The 16,778-nt window shown below is 44.9% G+C and overlaps 3 protein-coding genes across 7 annotated transcripts in view; all 3 read right to left on the bottom strand.

The window, feature by feature from the left end:
* Positions 1-452: 452 nt before the first annotated feature.
* LOC123594992 (40-kDa huntingtin-associated protein) lies at positions 453-2,401 on the bottom strand. The gene has a single exon (XM_045472114.1). The coding sequence runs from the start codon at positions 2,322-2,324 to the stop codon at positions 1,197-1,199; it is 1,128 nt and encodes a 375-aa protein (XP_045328070.1). The 5' UTR covers positions 2,325-2,401; the 3' UTR covers positions 453-1,196.
* Positions 2,402-2,891: 490 nt separating this feature from the next.
* Positions 2,892-3,436, bottom strand: LOC123594996 (histone H2A-Bbd type 2/3-like). The gene has a single exon (XM_045472117.1). The coding sequence runs from the start codon at positions 3,347-3,349 to the stop codon at positions 3,008-3,010; it is 342 nt and encodes a 113-aa protein (XP_045328073.1). The 5' UTR covers positions 3,350-3,436; the 3' UTR covers positions 2,892-3,007.
* Positions 3,437-14,142: 10,706 nt separating this feature from the next.
* The window catches only part of TMLHE (trimethyllysine hydroxylase, epsilon), an 87,622-nt gene continuing 84,986 nt past the window's right edge, over positions 14,143-16,778 (bottom strand). For all 5 annotated transcript variants that reach the window (XM_045472112.1, XM_045472110.1, XM_045472111.1 and 2 more), the window contains one exon: positions 14,143-16,477. In XM_045472112.1, coding sequence (XP_045328068.1) covers positions 16,346-16,477 — 132 coding nt within the window. In that variant the 3' untranslated portion in view covers positions 14,143-16,345. The remainder of the gene's footprint in view (positions 16,478-16,778) is intronic.

The raw sequence follows: 16,778 nt of genomic DNA on the forward strand, positions 1-16,778 counted from the left end.
GACACTGTCTTTCACGTACATGACCACACAATACCAAAGAACCGTGCTGATTGTACACATTGGAGTTAAATAAGAGGTACAGAAAGGTCCCGGATTGTCACATGGATTAGGCATACCTCTCAGAATAGAACCTGGAACCAGAACTGTGAATTCCAATGCACGCCGACACATTTGCTAAACACATTTGTTAGAACATTCCCGCCCCACCCCCAACCTTGCACCAGACACGTTTGCATGGTAGCTCTCTTAAGTAAGGACCACTTAAGCACCACATCGCAAACGATCTCTGTAGATTCACTGCGGGGCACAGCCTGAATCCCAGGCACACTGTCCATTTCAAATGAATGAATGCATCATGGACCTGAAGGAGAACTGTTTTTCCACCTCCTGCTTCTTGATGGGCAGAGAAGCTATTCCCATGTTATAGATGAAGTAAAGCTAAACCACAGGTGAGGGGCATCAGGATGGCTTTATTGTGGATTTAGGGCTGGAGCAACAACAATGTACAAATCAAATGATTCCCACAAATATGCATGGGGCAGATGAACCTACTTGGGTGATCCCACAGATAGACGTCAATATACGCTAAGAAATGAGATCACGATAAAAAAAAAAAATCCTATAGCTTAAGTATTTAGGCAGAACTGTGAAACATGAAATCCTCTGCCACAAAGATGTAGGGGGAGTTGGGTGGAAGAAGTAAGGGATAAACGGGGTTCTTTTTATTTCTGTTGAGACAGAGAGCATGGGTGCAGCAGGGGAGGGGCAGAGAGGGAGACAGAGAATCCCAAGCAGGCTCCCAGCTGTCAGCGCAGGGCCCCAAGGTGGTGGGGGGAGGTCTCGGACTCACTAACAGCGAGATCATGACCTGAGCTGAAATCAGACTCCGGACTGAGCCACCCCAGGCGCCGCAAGAGGGTTCTCATTCTTATGTTGCAGCCTTGGGGAAGAGAGCCCTGTCTTCCACTCTGATTCTATCACGTTGTCCTGGTTGTTTTTCCCTCCCTCCGTTATGGAAGTCAGTCTTTGGGACACAGGTACCTCCCAGTGAGCTATATTGCTACAGTGGCCAGAGGAGTACGAGAAACCAAGGTAGAACTTTGCCGGCATCCACGACTTGTATTTCTCCCCGAAACGCCAAGGGAGTCGCACGACGTTTGGTAGCAGGCAACGAGTGCCTTCGTTCACGTGAGTCCTCAGATGCCCTGTCCCGAGGGGGAGACGGCTTCTTGCAGAACCAGGTGAAGGAGGTGGTTCTGCTCGGCACTCAACAGTGGCCACATCTCCACTTGCAGCGACTTGACGGCTTCCGTGTCCTTTTCGTGGGTGGCCATGACCAAGGACTGCAGCAGCAGGAACAGCTCGTCAGGAAGCTGGCCGCCGCTCTCCTGCCCGTGGCCGTCGAAAGCCTCCCAGGAGTACTTCTCCAGAGTGTGGGCGTGCTCCGGCAGGAGCTTGGCGGGCGGCGGTTGCAGCAGCAGCAGCAGCAGCACGCGGGACACCTCGCAGCGGACCAGCACGTCGGAGAAGGCGCCCAGCGTGGCGGGAGAGGGTGCGGGCGCAGGGCCGCCGTTCGCAGGGAGCAGCGCGGCGGGCAGGGCCGGGGCCGCACCGGGCCCGACCTGTGGCCCCGGAGGCGGCGGCGGCGGGGGCGGCGGCGGCGGCGGCGGCACCGGGTGGCTGCCGTGCTCCCGCGCCAGGCGCTGCATGCGCGTGAAGACCGCCAGGGCGCCGTTGTAGTCGCGCGCCAGCAGCTGGCAGGAGGCGGCGTCGCCAAGCGCCTGCAGCGCGGCCAGGGGCAGCTGCGGGAGCTGCAGGTGGGCGGCGCGCTGGAAGTGGCCGGCGGCGGCGGCCGGCTGGCCCAGGTCGCGCAGGGCGGCGGCCAGCTCCAGGCAGAGGGCGGCGGCGGCGGCCGGCTGGCCCAGCTCGAGGTGCAGGCGCACGGCGGCGCCCAGGGCGTTGGCGGCGGCCTGCAGCGGCTCCCCGTAGGCCGCCGGGCAGGCGAGTCGCTGGCGCGCGTCGCGCTCCTGCCGCAGGAAGAGGCGGGCGGCCTCGGTGAGCGCCAGCGCCTCCCCAGGCCCGTGGAAGAGCGCCTGCTGGCAGCGCGCCACCGCCAGCTGGCACCAGGCCGCGTAGGGCAGGCACTCCTGGGCGCGCAGCTCCCGGCCCAGCTGCCCGAACTGCTCGCCCGCCTCCGCCACGTTGGGCTTCCGCAGGAACCGCTTCTTCAGCTTGCTCGACACCTGGCGGTACCGCGCCAAGAAGTCCCCGGCCTCGGGGCCCGGGCCCGCAGCGCCGCCCAGGCCGGGCGCGGACGCCGCCATGTTCGCCGCCACACGCAGACGCAGACGCGGACGCGGACGGTCGGACGTGCGGGCGCCCGGCGGCGACGTGCCCTGCGTCCGCGCTCGGGCAGCCAGGCGCCCCGTTGCCCCGGTGATACGCAAGCGACGGGGCCCGCAGGAGAGGCGTCGCCCCGCGCGGGTCGTGTGTGCAAATCGTGGACCCTGGGGCGGGGCCTGGCCAGGTGCCCCCTGGGGCTGTGTGACGGCCTGTTTACCCGCGTGGCCGAAGGCGTCTCCCAGAATCTCTAACCCAACCGGCCCGAAACCCAGCTCGCCGTCCCGCGTGACCCCAATTCCAACCTGGCAGGGTTCTCGCTCGCCAGGTCCCCCCGCCCCGGCCACTCGTCACCCCTCCCGTCAAAGCCTCCACCCGAGCCAGCCTCTCCCGCCCAGGGCCACCGCCTGCATGATCCCCGAGACCAGCTGCTCTGCTGGGTCTTCCCCGACCACGACCCCCGCCCCCCACCCCCACCCCCCCCACCCCCGACAAGGGACGTCCCACGACCACGCCCCACACACCAGCGACAGAAGCACTCACACGGGTTTCTCCAAACACTTTATTGGCTTTCAGTGACCGCCTGAGGCACCAGGCCGGCCGGCCGGGGCCCACCCCGGCCATGAGTAGGCCTGGCGCCTGCCGGACCCCACGTCGCGTGGGACAGCTAGTTCCAGCCCGGGACCGCCTGGGAGATGATGGTGGACTGGAAGAAGGCGCGGAGCAGCGGGTGGTTGTGGACCACCATGTCCACGACATCCGGGGTGATGAGCCTCCTGCCTCTGTTCCGGGCCTCAATGCCGGCCACCTCCAGGACCTTGGCCGTCAGGGACTGGATGACGGCCGCTAGGAAGATCGGGGCGGACGCGCCCAGGCGCTGCGAGTAGCGGCCCTCCCGCAGGAGGCGCTCCATGTGGCTCACGGAGAACGTCAACTCGGCTCGGGCAGTGCGGGAGCGGACCCGGCTCTGGCCACTGGACGACCCTCGACGGCTCCTCCTCACAGGCATGCTGGGCCTCGGCTGCGCTTTCTCGGACGGGCCTCGGTCTGGCGTGCGCTGCGGGAAGCGGTCGGGTGCGGCTGGATGCGGTCGGATAGGGCTGGATGCGGTCGGGTGCGGCTGGATGCGGTCGGATAGGGCTGGATGCGGCCGGATGTGGCTGGATGCGGTCGGATAGGGCTGGATGCGGTCGGGTGTGGCTGGATGCGGTCGGATAGGGCTGGATATGGTGCGATGTGGCGGGAAGCGGTGTCAAAAGCCAGTTGGCCCGAAGTTTCCGACCGGCAGGGTTCCAAAGCCGCTACTCTATATCCTAGAGATCACAGACCGACCCCATCATTGGTCGGGTGCGCGTTTTGGGACACGTACATCTGGTGAAGTCACTGCTTTCCCATGGGCCCCCGCTGCAGAGATACAGTGCTGGGCGGGAGCCTGCTCCCTGGAACCCCTGTTTGAAGGAACGCTGGCTTTTGGCTGGGCGGGCGCATTGTGCACACACAACACCCGTGTAGGAGCCAGCGGCCCCGAGTATACACTAGAGGGGTCGGGCGACCACCACGACCGTCTAGTTCCAAACCGTGGCAGCACCCCTCAAAGAAACCCCTGTACGTGTCAGGCAGCCAGTCCTCACCGCACCCCCCTCCCCCCCCCCACACACCCCCGTCCTCGGGAGCCCCCAGGCAACCGCTAGTCGGCTTGCTGCCCATAGGGGTTCACCTGTCCCGGACACTTACTTCTTTCTGCACGCGGGATCTCTGGGCGAATAGGCGGCTTTCCGTGCCTGGTTGCTTTCCCGTAGCGCAGCGTTGTCACTAGGGTTCGTTCGTCCGTGTGGGAGCGTGAGTCAGCGCTTCAAGCCTTTTCACGGCTGAGTAATATTCCACCGCAGGGACACACCGTGTGTGGCGGCCTATCCCAGTTCATGGGTTGACAGGCAGCTCCGCCATTCCCACCTTGCGGCAGATGTGAACAGCGCTGCGCCGAACATTTCCTGCACAGGGTTCTGTTTGAGCACCTGTTTCTGATTCCCTAGGGTAGGAAATTGCACTGGGACTGCGATTGAGGGGTCGGGTGCTAACTCTGCCGGGAATTTACTGAGGAGCCGCCCAGCGGATTCCCACAGCAGCTTTGCATTTCCAGCAGCGGTGTGTGAGTCCCAGTCCTTGCGCACCCTCGCCCGAACTCGTCTTTTTGCCTTTGTTTTGCTTTCTTGTGCCTAGAAGAGCCAGCCTACTGGCTGCGAAGTGGTGCCTCATGGCGGTTGTGATTTGCATCGCCCTGTTGGCGCATGATGTTGAGCGTCTTTTCATGTGCCTCTTGGCCATTTGCACATCCACTTTGGAGGAACGTCTGTTCAAGTCCTTTCCCATTTTTTAACTGGGTTGTTCGTTCGTGCTTTCATTGTTGACTTGTAGGTGTTCTTTATGCATTCTGGAAAATACACCCTTATCCCATGTGTGATTTGCAAATGCTTCTCCCATCCTGTGCGTTTTGTCCTTTCACCTTCTAGACAGAGTCCTTTCATGCACAAAAGTTTTTGGTTTGGATGGTGTACAACTTATCCTCTTTCCACCACGCCCCTTCTTTTGTGGCCGTGCTTTTGCTGCCATATATAAGGAACTGTTGTGTAGTTAAAGCCAGGGGGATTTATATCTATGTTTTATTCCAAGAGTTTCATAGTTTCATCGCTTACGTTTGGGTTTGTGATCCGTTGTGGAATTCATTTTCATACGTGGTGTGAAACTGGAGCCCACGTTCATTCTTTTTTCTGTCAACATTCAGTTTTCCCAGCACCGTTTGTTGAAGAGATTGCTCATTCCTCCATTGAACGGTCTGGGCCCCCTTGTTGAATATCAACTATTCATAAATCTATGGGTTTATTTCTCACTGTAAATTCAAAAACATTGACCTACATGTCTACCCCTATGCCAGTACCACAGTTTACGATTGCTGTAGTTTGAAGTAAGTTTTGAAAGTGGCACGTGTGGATCGCACAGCTTTGTTCTTCTTTTCCGGATTGTTTTGGCTGTCTCTGTCCCTTGCATTTCCATATAAATTTAGGATTGGCTTTCACGTCTGCAAAAGATCACTGAAAAGGTTTTTAAAACATTTTAAATGTTTATTTACTTTTGAGAGTGATAGAGTTCAAGTGGGGTAGCAGCTGAGAGAGAGGGAGACACAGACTCTGAAGCAGGGTCCAGGGTCCGAACTGTCAGCACAGAGCCTGATGCAGGGCTCAAACCCACAAACTGCGAGATCCTGACCTGAGCTGAGGTTTGCCACCTAACCAACTAAACCACCCAGGCTCCCCGATCATTGAAATTTTGATAGAGACTGTATTGAATCTATATATTGCCTTCGAGATTATGGCCATCTTAACAATATTAAGTATTCATATCACTAAAACAGAATGGCTTTTCATTGATTTAGGCCCTCTTTAATTTCTTTCAGCAATGTTTTCCTTTTAGCAAATATAATCTTGCACATCTATTGTTAAATTTATTCCCCAGTATTTTATTATTTTCGATGATATTGTAAAAGGGATTCCTTTTGCTTTTTGGTAAGTTTTTATTTAAATGTCAGTTAACATATGGTGTATAATTAGTTTCAGGTGTGCAATATAGAGATTCAACACTTCCATAAAACATCTGGTGCTCATCACTTGTGCACTCCTTAATCCCCATCACCTATTTAACCCATCCCCCCACCCATCTTCCCTCTGGTAACCATCAGTGTATTCTCCTTAGTTAAGAATTTGTTTCTTGGTTTCCCTCTCTTTTCCCATTCTATGCTTGTTTATTTTTTCTTTTTTTTAAACGTTTATTTATTTTTGAGAGAGAGAGAGATTGAGCATGAATGGGGGAAGGTCAGAGAGAGAGGGAGACATAGAATCCGAAACAGGCTCCAGGCTCTGAGCTGTCAGCACAGAGCCTGATGCAGGGCTCGAACTTATGGGCCACGAGACCATGACCTGAGCCGAAGTCGGATGCTCAACTGACTGAGCCACCCAGGTGCCCCTATTTTTTTTTTCTTAAATTCCACATAAAAGCGAAATCATATGGTATTTATCTTTCTCTGACTAATTTTGCTTAGGATATTATTCTCTAGCTCCTTCCATGTCATTGCAAATGGCAAGATTTCATTCTTTTTTATGGCTCAGTAATGTTCCATTCTATTTATGTGCAAACCCCATCTTCATAATCCATTCACCAGTCGATGGACATTTGGGCTCTTTCCATAACTTGGCTATTGCAAAGAATGCTGCTATAAATATCAGGGTGCATGTATCCCTTGAAATCAGTATTTTTGTGTTCTTTGGGTAAATACGTAGTAGTGCAATTGTGGGATGTAGGGTAGTTCTACTTTTATTTTTTGAGGATCCTCCACAATGTTTTCTAGAGTGGCCTCTCTGTTACCCCCATCAACAGTGCAAGAGGGTTTCCCTTTCTCTGCATCCTCTCCAACACCTGATGTTACTTCTGTTGTTAATTTTAGCCTTTCTGAGAGGTGTGAGTTGATCTCTCATTGTAGTTTGATTTGTATTTCCCTGCTGATGAGTAATGTTGATCCTTTTTTCATGTAGCCATCTGTATGTCTTCTTTGGAAAAACATCTATTCATGTTTTCTGCCAATTTTTTAATTGGATGATTTGCTTTTTGGGTATTGAGATTTATAACTTCTTTTTTTTTTTAATTTTTTTTCAACGTTTATTTTATTTTTGGGACAGAGAGAGACAGAGCATGAACGGGGGAGGGGCAGAGAGAGAGGGAGACACAGAATCAGCCATCAGCCCAGAGCCTGATGCGGGGCTCGAACTCACGGACCGCGAGATCGTGACCTGGCTGAAGTCGGACGCTTAACCGACTGCGCCACCCAGGCGCCCCATGAGAGATTTATAACTTCTTTATAGATTTTGGATACTAACCCTATATCAGGTATGTCGTTTGCAAGTATCTTCTCCTATTCTGAACACTTGCTTTTAGTTTTGTTGATGGTGTCCTTCACTGTGCAGAAGATTTTATTTTGATGAGGTCCCAGTAGTTTATTTTTGCTTTTGTTTCCCTTGCCTCAGGAAACATATCTAGTAAGAAGTTGCTATGGCCAGGGGCACCTGGGTGGCTCAGTCAGTTAAGCGTTTGGTCTTTGGTTTTGGCTCAGGTCATGATCTTGTGGTTCGTGAGTTTGAGCCCCACGGTGGGTTCCATGCTGGCAGCATGGGGCCTGCTTAGGAGTCTCTCTCTCTCTCCCTTTCTCTCTGCCCCTCCTCTCATCATGTTCTCTCCCTCTTTTAAAATAAATGAATAAACTTAAAAAAAAATAAGTTACTATGGCCAATAAAAGTAGTTATTGCCAGTGTTCTCCTCTCAGATTTTGATGGTTTCCTGTCTCATATTTAGGTTGTTAAACCATTTGAATTTATTTTTGTGTATGGTGTAAGAAAGTGGTCCAGTTTCATTCTTTTGCATGTTGCTGTCCAGTTTACCCAACACTGTTGAAGAGATTGTCTTTTTCCCCTTGGATATTCTTTCTTGCTTTGTCAAAGATTAATTGACTATAGAGTGGTGGGTTGACTGCTGGGGTTTCTAATGTCTTCTATTGATCTATGTGTCTATTTTTGTCACAGTACCACATTGTCTTGATTACTACAGTTTTGTAATATTACTTGAAGTCAGGAATTATGGTGCCTCCAGCTTTTCTTTTCTTTTAAAAGGTTGCATTGATTATTCGGGGTCTTTTGTGGTTCCATACATGTTTTAGGATTGTTTGTTCTAGCTCTGTGAAAAGTGCTTTTAGTATTTTGATAGGGATTGCACTGAATGTGTAGATTGCTTTGGGTAGTATTGACATTTTACCAATATTTTTTCTTCCAATCAATGAGCATGGAGTGTTTTGCATTTCTTTGTGTCTTCTTCAATTCCTTTCATAAACTTTCTATAATTTTCAGAGTACAGATCTTTCACCCCTTTGGTTAGGTTTATTCCTAGGTATCTTATGGTTTTTGGTTAATTTGTGAATGGGATTGATTCCTTGAGTTCTCTTTCTCAGAAAGAGAGAGAGTTCATTATGAACTGCAACAGATTTCTGTGTGTTGTTTTATATCCTTTGACTTTACCGAATTCATGTATCAGCAGTTCTAGCAACTTTTTTGGTGGAATCTTTTGGGTTTTCTATGTAGAGTACCATGACATCTGCAAAGAGTAAAAGTTTGACTTCCTCCTTGCATTTTGGATGCCTTTTATTTCTTTCTGTTGTTTGATTGTTGTGGCTAGGACTTCTAGAACTATATTAAATAACAGTGGAGGAGCCAACATTCCTGTCTTGTCCCTGAACATAGAGAAAAAGCTCTCAGGTTTTCTCCATTGAGGATGATATTACCTGTGGGTTTTTCATATTTGGACTTTATTATTTTGAGGTATGTTCCCTCCAGACCTACTTTCTTGACAGCTTCTATCATGAATGGATGTTGTACTTTGTCAAATGCCTTTTCTACATTCACTGGAACGATCATATGGTTCTTATCCTTTCTGTTATTGATGTGATGTACCACATTGATTGATTTGCAAATACTGGACCAACCTTGCCTCCTAAGCAAATCCCAGTTGATTGTGGTGAATGATCTTTTAAAATGTATTCTTGGATTTGGTTTGCTAGTAGGATTTTTGCATCTATGTTCATCTGGGAAATGGGCCTGTAGTTTTCTTTTTTAGTGGAGTCTTTGGTTTGGGTATCAGGGTAATTCTGGCCTCCTAGAATTAATTTGGAAGTTTCCCTTCCATTTCTATTCTCTAGAATGGTTTGAGAAGAATAGGTATTAACTCTTCTTTAAATATTTGGTAGAATTCACCTGTGAAACTATCTGGCCCTGGACTTCTGTTTTTTGGGAGATTTATTACTGATTGAATTTCTTTTCTGGTTACCAGTCTGTTCAAGTTTTCTAATTCTTCCTGTTTCAGTTTTGGTTGTTTATATGTTTCCAGGAATTAATCCATTTTTTTCCAGGTTCTCCAAGTTGTTGGCATAGATTTTCATGATATATTCTTATAATTGTATTTCTGTGGTGTTGGTTGTTATTTCTTCTCTCTCATTTGTGATTTTATTTATTTTGGGTCCTTTCACTTTCCTTTTCAATAAGTATGGCTAGGGGGTTACCAATTTCATTATCTTTTTTCAAGGAACCAGCTCCTGGCCTCATTGATCTGTTCTAGTGCTTTTTTATTTTCTATATCCTTTATTTCTTCTCTAATCTTTATTATTTCCCTTCTGCTAGCTTTAGGCTTCATTTGTTGTTCTTTTTCTAGCTCCTTTAGGTATAAGGTTACATTGTTTATTTGAAATTTTTCTTGCTTTTTAAGGTAGGCCAATATTGTTATACACTTCCCATCTTGGGACTGCTTTTGCTGCATCCTTAAGGTTTTGGATTGTTATATTTTTTCATTCGTTTCCATGTATTTTTTTAATTTCTTTGATTTCCTGGTTGACCCATTCATTCTTTAGTACTAGATTATTTAACCTCCATGTATTTGTGGTCTTTCCATTTTATTTTCTTGTGGTTGAATTCAAGTTTCACAGCATTTTGGTCAGAAAAATATGCATGGTATTATCTCAATCTTTTTGTAGTTTTTGAGGTCTGATTTGTGACCTAGTGTGTGATGTATTTTGGCAAGTGTCCCATGTGCACTTGAAAAGAATGTGTATTCTGCTGTTTTAGGATGGAATGTTCTGAATATATGTTAAGTCCATCTTGTCCAGTGTGTCATTCAAAGTCATTGTTTTCTTGTTGATTTTCTGCTTAGATGATCTGTCCATTGATGTAAGTGGGGTGTTAAAGTCTCCTACTATTGGGGCGCCTGGGTGGCGCAGTCGGTTAAGCGTCCGACTTCAGCCAGGTCACGATCTCACGGTCTGTGAGTTCGAGCCCCGCGTCAGGCTCTGGGCTGATGGCTCAGAGCCTGGAGCCTGTTTCCGATTCTGTGTCTCCCTCTCTCTCTGCCCCTCCCCCGTTCATGCTCTGTCTCTCTCTGTCCCAAAAATAAATAAAGGTTGAAAAAAAAAATTAAAAAAAAAAAGTCTCCTACTATTATTGTATTATTATCAATGAGTTTATTTATGTTTGTTATTAATTGTTTTATATATTTGGGACCTTCCAAATTGGGTGTATAAATATTTACAATTATTAGGTCTTCTTGTTGGATTGTCCCCTTTATTGTGATATAGTGCCCCCTTCATCTCTGTTACAGTCTTGGTTTAAAGTGTAATTTATCTAAGTATTGCTACTCTGGCTTTCTTTTGATGTCCATTTGTATGATATATGTTTCTCCATCCCCTAATTTCAATCTGCAGATGTCTTTAGGTTTAAAATTTATCTCTTGTAGGCAGCATTTGGATGGGTCTTATTTTTTTTAATCCATTCTGACACCCTATGTCTTTTGATTGGGGCATTTACATTCAGAGTAATTTTGATAGATACGTACTTAGTGCCATTTTATTACATGTTTTGCCATTGTTTCTGGAGATTTTCTCTGATCTTTCCTTGTCTTTATCACTTTTGGTTTCTCCTTTGCATTCAGAGAATCTCCTTTTTGCAGGGCTGGTTGAGTGGTCACGATCTCTTTTAGTTTTTGTTTGTCTGGGAAAGTGTTAATCTCTCCTATTCTGTAAAATAGCCTTACTTGATAGAGTTTCTTGGCTGTGGATTTTTCCCATTCAGCACGTTGAATGTATCATGTTAAGTCCTTCCTGGCTTGCTGAGTTTCATTGTGAAATCTCCAGCTAGTCTTATGGGTTTTCCCTTGTAAGTTAAGGAATTATTTTGTCTTGCTGCCTTTAGGATTTTTCTTTATTGCTATATTTTGCAAATTTAATTACAATATGTCTTGATGTTGGTCTGCTTTTGTTGATTTTGATAGGAATTCTCTGTGCCTCCTGGATCTGGATGTCTGTTTCTTTCCCCAGATTAGGGAGGGTTTCAGCTATTATTTCCTCAAATAAATGTTCTGCTCCATTTTCTCTCTATTCTTCTTCTGGGACTCCTATAATATGAATGTTATTATGCTTGGTTGAGTCTCTGAGTTTCCTAAATCTATTCTCATGTTCCATAATTCTCTCTTTTGTTCAGATTCATCATGTTCCATTATTTTATCTCTTATATCACTTCTTAATTCCTCTGCTTCTTCCATCTTGTGTTCATTGCATCAAGTCTGTTTTGAATCTCATTTATTGCATTTTTCAGTTCTGTTTTTTGCTCAAATGATATTGGTGATGATGATAAACAATTACTAAGTACTATTTATTGTGTACTGCTCACTATGGTACTCACTTTATACACATGACCTCATTTCATTCATCACAGCTTTATTAAGTAGATGACATTTTTAGCCCCACTTTGCAGATGAAGAAACAGAGGCTCAAGGAAGGAAAGTGGCTTCCCCACATTTACCAGGTTAGTCAGAGGCAAAGATAGAATTCAAACCCAGTTTGGTTCAAGTCCATGCTCTTCCTATGACACTACTCTGCCTCAGTCAAGTCATCAGAGAGGGATCTAGAAAGCAGAAGCTGAGAAGATACTGAATACCTGAATTGGATGGAGTGGCCATCATCAATGGGACAAAGGATCAACCATGGAGAAAGGTGGGGCTAGCAGAGAAAAACCTTCACTGACTTCACAGGTTCACCATAGCATTGACCCTTGTGATCTTCACTTGTGCATAGGATAAATTACTATGTTTATATACCCATAAAAAAGTAGGTTAGAACACCACTATGAAACTAACATGGCTTACCTAACTTAAGCCACCAACATGGCTTAAGATGATTTTCACAATTGTTAAAGATGCCTTCCAGGAAGGAAGCTTGGATTCCACTAATCAAGCTAATACTTTATATTCTGGTCCAGAAGTGCTCTGAGCAAGATGGAGGACAAAAGCCAGACTCACTGCTTAAAGCCAAGGAGTAGGATAGAACTACCCACCAACCCACCAACCCCTGAATGTAAATCTGACAACAACAACGAAAGAGAACCAAAAAATAAACTACTACCATATCTGCCAGGGTCTTTGGCTGTGGTGAGCTGTAGGCTTAAGGAGGTGAGGGCACAGACATGGCCCAACTTTACAACTAAGCCACCAGCTGGCCCTGTGAGTAGATCTTCAATATGCCCTAGAGTTCCCTGGGGCAGTGATGGGAATATTTCCTGTAAAATGGTTTTGACCTAACAACTGACATATTTTGCACAGTGTAGAAAGAAGGAAAAAGTACTGAATGGATTGATTTCCTTCTATCATCAACCTTCTACCTTTGGAAGAAGTAAAATTAGAGAATGTGAAAAACACTTCTTTTTAAAAAGTGGGGGGGGGTTGGATGTTTACAAACTATTTGTAAAACATCTAGATATTCTCATGGTTCTCTTAAGATTCTGTTGGAAGGAACTTAATAATGAAGATGATTATTATCTATGAATGATCAGCTAGACTGTAAATATGCACAAGGGGGAAGTAATTAATATTTATTTTGGAATATGGAATATTATTTTTTTTTGCTTTTTAAAACTCACTTTTATTTATTTTCTATATTAAATATAATTTATTGTCAAATTGGTTTCCATGCAACACCCAGTGCTCATCCCAACGGGTGCCCTCCTCAATGCCCATCACCCACTTTCATGAATTAAAAGCAGTTTCTGTGGCCAGATTTTCGAGGTTCTAACAGCCTCTGACACTTATTTAGCCATGTGATCTTGGGTAAACCACTTAATCTCTCATTGCCTCTATTTATTCATTTATAAAATAGGTTGCTATGGGGATTAAAAGCAGTTATAACAGTGTCTGGCACACAGAAAGCACTATGAAAGAGTTAGCTATTATTATTGGTCATCATTATATGCTGTAAACATCTTATTTAATAATTACAAATTTGTTAGAAAAACCTGTGAGGTAGGTATTTTCCTTACTTTACTCATATGAGAAAACTTAAGCTATGAGAGGTCAAACAAAATTACAGAGTGACAGAGCCTTTAGATGTTGCCTAGTCCAAGGCCTCCCTCCATTTTAAAGTGAAGAAAAGGGGGTGTCCAGGTGGCTCAGTCAGTTGAGTATCCAGCTCTTGGTTTTGGCTCATGTCATGATCTCACGGTTTGTGGGCTCAAGCCCTGTGTTGGGCTCTGTGCTGGGTTGGAGCCTGCTTTGGATTCTCTCTTTCTCCCTCTCCCCTGTCCTCTCTAAAAATAAATAAATAAAGTAAAAAAATAAAGTGAAGAAGAGAAAACTGAAAAGCAAACTATAGCTAAAATAGAGCCTAGAACTCAACAAGGCTCTTCCCTTCAGTGATTCTCAAACTTTGATGGGCACCAGAATGCCCCAGAGGGCTTTCCAAAACGCAAACTGCTGGATTCTACCCCCACAGTTTTTGATTTAGTAAGTCCAGGGTGGGGGCTGAGAATTTTCATTTCTAACAAGTGCTCAAATGATGCTGATGCTGCTGGTCTATTTTGGGAACCACCATAACACACCATAGTTTATCCATCTTTTTTCTTTTTCATCATGGACTACACAGGTTGTGAGGGCACAGAGCACTCATACAGAAATGGGAACCAGTGATGAACCTAAGAAAAAGACATAGCTAGCAGCAAGAGGGTAGAGAGAATAGTCCTGGTTTGTGTGGTACTTTCCCAGTTTTAACACTAAGTTCTGAAGCCCAGGAAACCCCTCAGTCCTGAACCCTCCTTAATAGTTTGTTACTCTAGATGAAGGTAAACAAAAGTGCTGGTTAACTGCCAAACACAAAAGGACATATTTACTAAGAACATGGTAATTTCTGGTGAATTTATTTGAAAATGATTTATTAATTTATTCTTATTCCAACAAATTTGTATTATGTAGTGATTATGTTAGGTGCTATGGAACACTATGATAGGCGCAGTGCTCCTGACCCACGGATCCCATCCCACCTTAGCAAAAGGTAAAAGTAACTTTACACTGAGCTTGGTAAACAGAGACTCCATGCTTACATATTCAGGGACACAAGAAAGAGATGTAAAAAAGAAACATCTCACAAAGAAAGTTTTCAATGCACCATGGGCAATACTCAAATGATTACCTTCCTTCTTTCTTCCTGTGAAAAGAGTACATTGTAGAAAAGTATGGATTGAAAATTTAGGCAAGCGAGGGTGAAATAATTAATGAATCAAGGTCCTAGGTGAGACAGAAGGTAAAGGAAATCCTTTAGCGAGAAAGACTGATCTGTATCCCTGTCTCTCCAGAGCCCTGAATATGTGATTTGCTTGTTATAAATCAATGCTGACTGTAGTTAAAATATAATTTTCAAGGCTAAGTTAAGCAAGACTTCAAAAAAGGTAAATATCCTGATGAATACTAATGGTGACATATTTCAGGAGTATATAACAGCAGGGAGAATAGACTGCATGTTAAAGTGTTACTTCTGCTCTGATTGCTAACGGGTATATTCTTTAAAACCTAGACTTAATTATCAATCTTTTGACCTAAGGATGACAAATTTCATGAAGACCCTTAAAAATTCCTATATACTACAAATAAAATGGAGAAATATTTTGAGAACATACTTTAGGACACTGGATGAGTCAATAAGATAATGCATAAATTACTAAATGTGAACTAGGGACTCTTTGTGAATATTAGATTAGACTCTACTCTCTATCAGAATATTGGTTTTGATTTGTGACTTCTATCCTCACTAATAATGCTTTTTTTCCTCTTGTGCACATAGTAGCCTGGATTCTCTTTCATCATTCTATAGTGGTCAATGAAGTTATTGTACAGCTTCACTTTCAATGAAACCTAGGGGAAAATAAGCCTCATACCCATCTCTCTGGCTCTCTACCCATATGTAAAGGAAGCCATTAAAAAAATAAAAGAAACAAGGTATTAAACTTAACCCTGTCAAACCTTAGCAATTAAAACGTGTAATATTTTAAGAGAAGAAAAAAAAGATCAGCAGAAATGGAGAAAACAGATTGCATCCTAAATTCCGTCAAAAGAAAAAAATGCAAGTTTGGATAGTGATGTCCAATTCTTTGGAAGCACATTATCTATCATGATGAGTTCACTGAACAGTCTTACAGACTAACCCTCTGTACTCTCTTGTGGCGTATGTGTGTATATATGCATTATCATATGGAACCTCAGAAGTCTCTAAAAACTTTCTGTAATTATCCCTCACACAATTATTGAACTGATGGTTTTGTTCCACAGGAGCTATTGTGACTTCACAGTTTAACTCCTCAAGAGATGACGTGGATGGAGATAACTCTTCTTGTAAGATACAAACACGTGTTTGTATTTAGTTACTCCCTTATCACAGAGCTTGTGTTATGAAGCAATTTCTGTAGTATCTGTAGTTATAGGACACTGTAGGTATAAATGTAGGGTTTCAGTTAAACTCTTTAATCCACAGGTCTATGTAAAGGACTGTCCTAAGGTATCCTCCAGCTCACTGGTTCTTAAAGAGTGGTCTGAAAACACCTGTAAGGATCCTTGAGACCCTTTTAGTGGGCCTGTAGTTTAAAAACTATTTTTATGATAACACTAAGGTGATATTTGCCTTTTTAACTCCCATTATCTCATAAATGTACAGAGGCTTTTCCAAAGGCTACCTGATGTGTGATGATGTCATCTCTCTGATACTGAGAGGGATGTGTGATTTTGTGTTCTTGAATTTTAAACATTTCTCAGTCTTAATATCTAATACAGTTAGTATCAATAGATATAATCCACATCCAAGAACTTTTTGGGGTCCTCAATGACTTTTAATAGTGTTAACGTGTCCTAAGACCAAACATTTTGCTTTATCCTGCTTTATAAAGGCTTTGGTATTCCTAAAATGCTTTCCTTTCTAACTGATCTAGTTGCAACTTCTGTTTTGTGTGATGAGATAAAGAGACAATTTGAAGTAGATATTGACACAATATTCTGCTGATATGAAATTCTGGTAGGCAGGGTGTCGGGTGTGTTCATAATCCTAATGCTGTCAGTTTTAAGCCTGAAGCCCCAAGAGACGAGCAGTGTTTAATACATCATCCCTTGTTAAATAGCAGCCACAGAGTTGGCGATAGCCAGTGAAGGATTCCCTGCCATGTAGGACACGCCAGTTGTCTATAAATAGAACCTGTGAATGGGCAAAAACAGAGAATAAAACACCATCAGAACAAGGGCAGACCAAAGGAACTCTAAATCAGAAGAGATCACTTAAAAAAAGCTTTAGGTTGTTCTCTGATTACATTTGATGACATATTTTTCTTTTTGAGATTAAACAAACATTTGGAACTTAGGATGTACATGGCCCTGCAGCAGGCTGGGTGGAAGTTACAAAGATAAGTTACAGTAGGTAATAGGTCCTGCACTTGACAAACTTGTTTCTTGAGTATTCTTTTACTCAAGAATACTTGAGTATCTATTGAGTATCTACA

The sequence above is a fragment of the Leopardus geoffroyi genome, chromosome X (genome assembly GCF_018350155.1).
Source record: "Leopardus geoffroyi isolate Oge1 chromosome X, O.geoffroyi_Oge1_pat1.0, whole genome shotgun sequence".
Lineage (NCBI taxonomy): Eukaryota > Metazoa > Chordata > Mammalia > Carnivora > Felidae > Leopardus > Leopardus geoffroyi.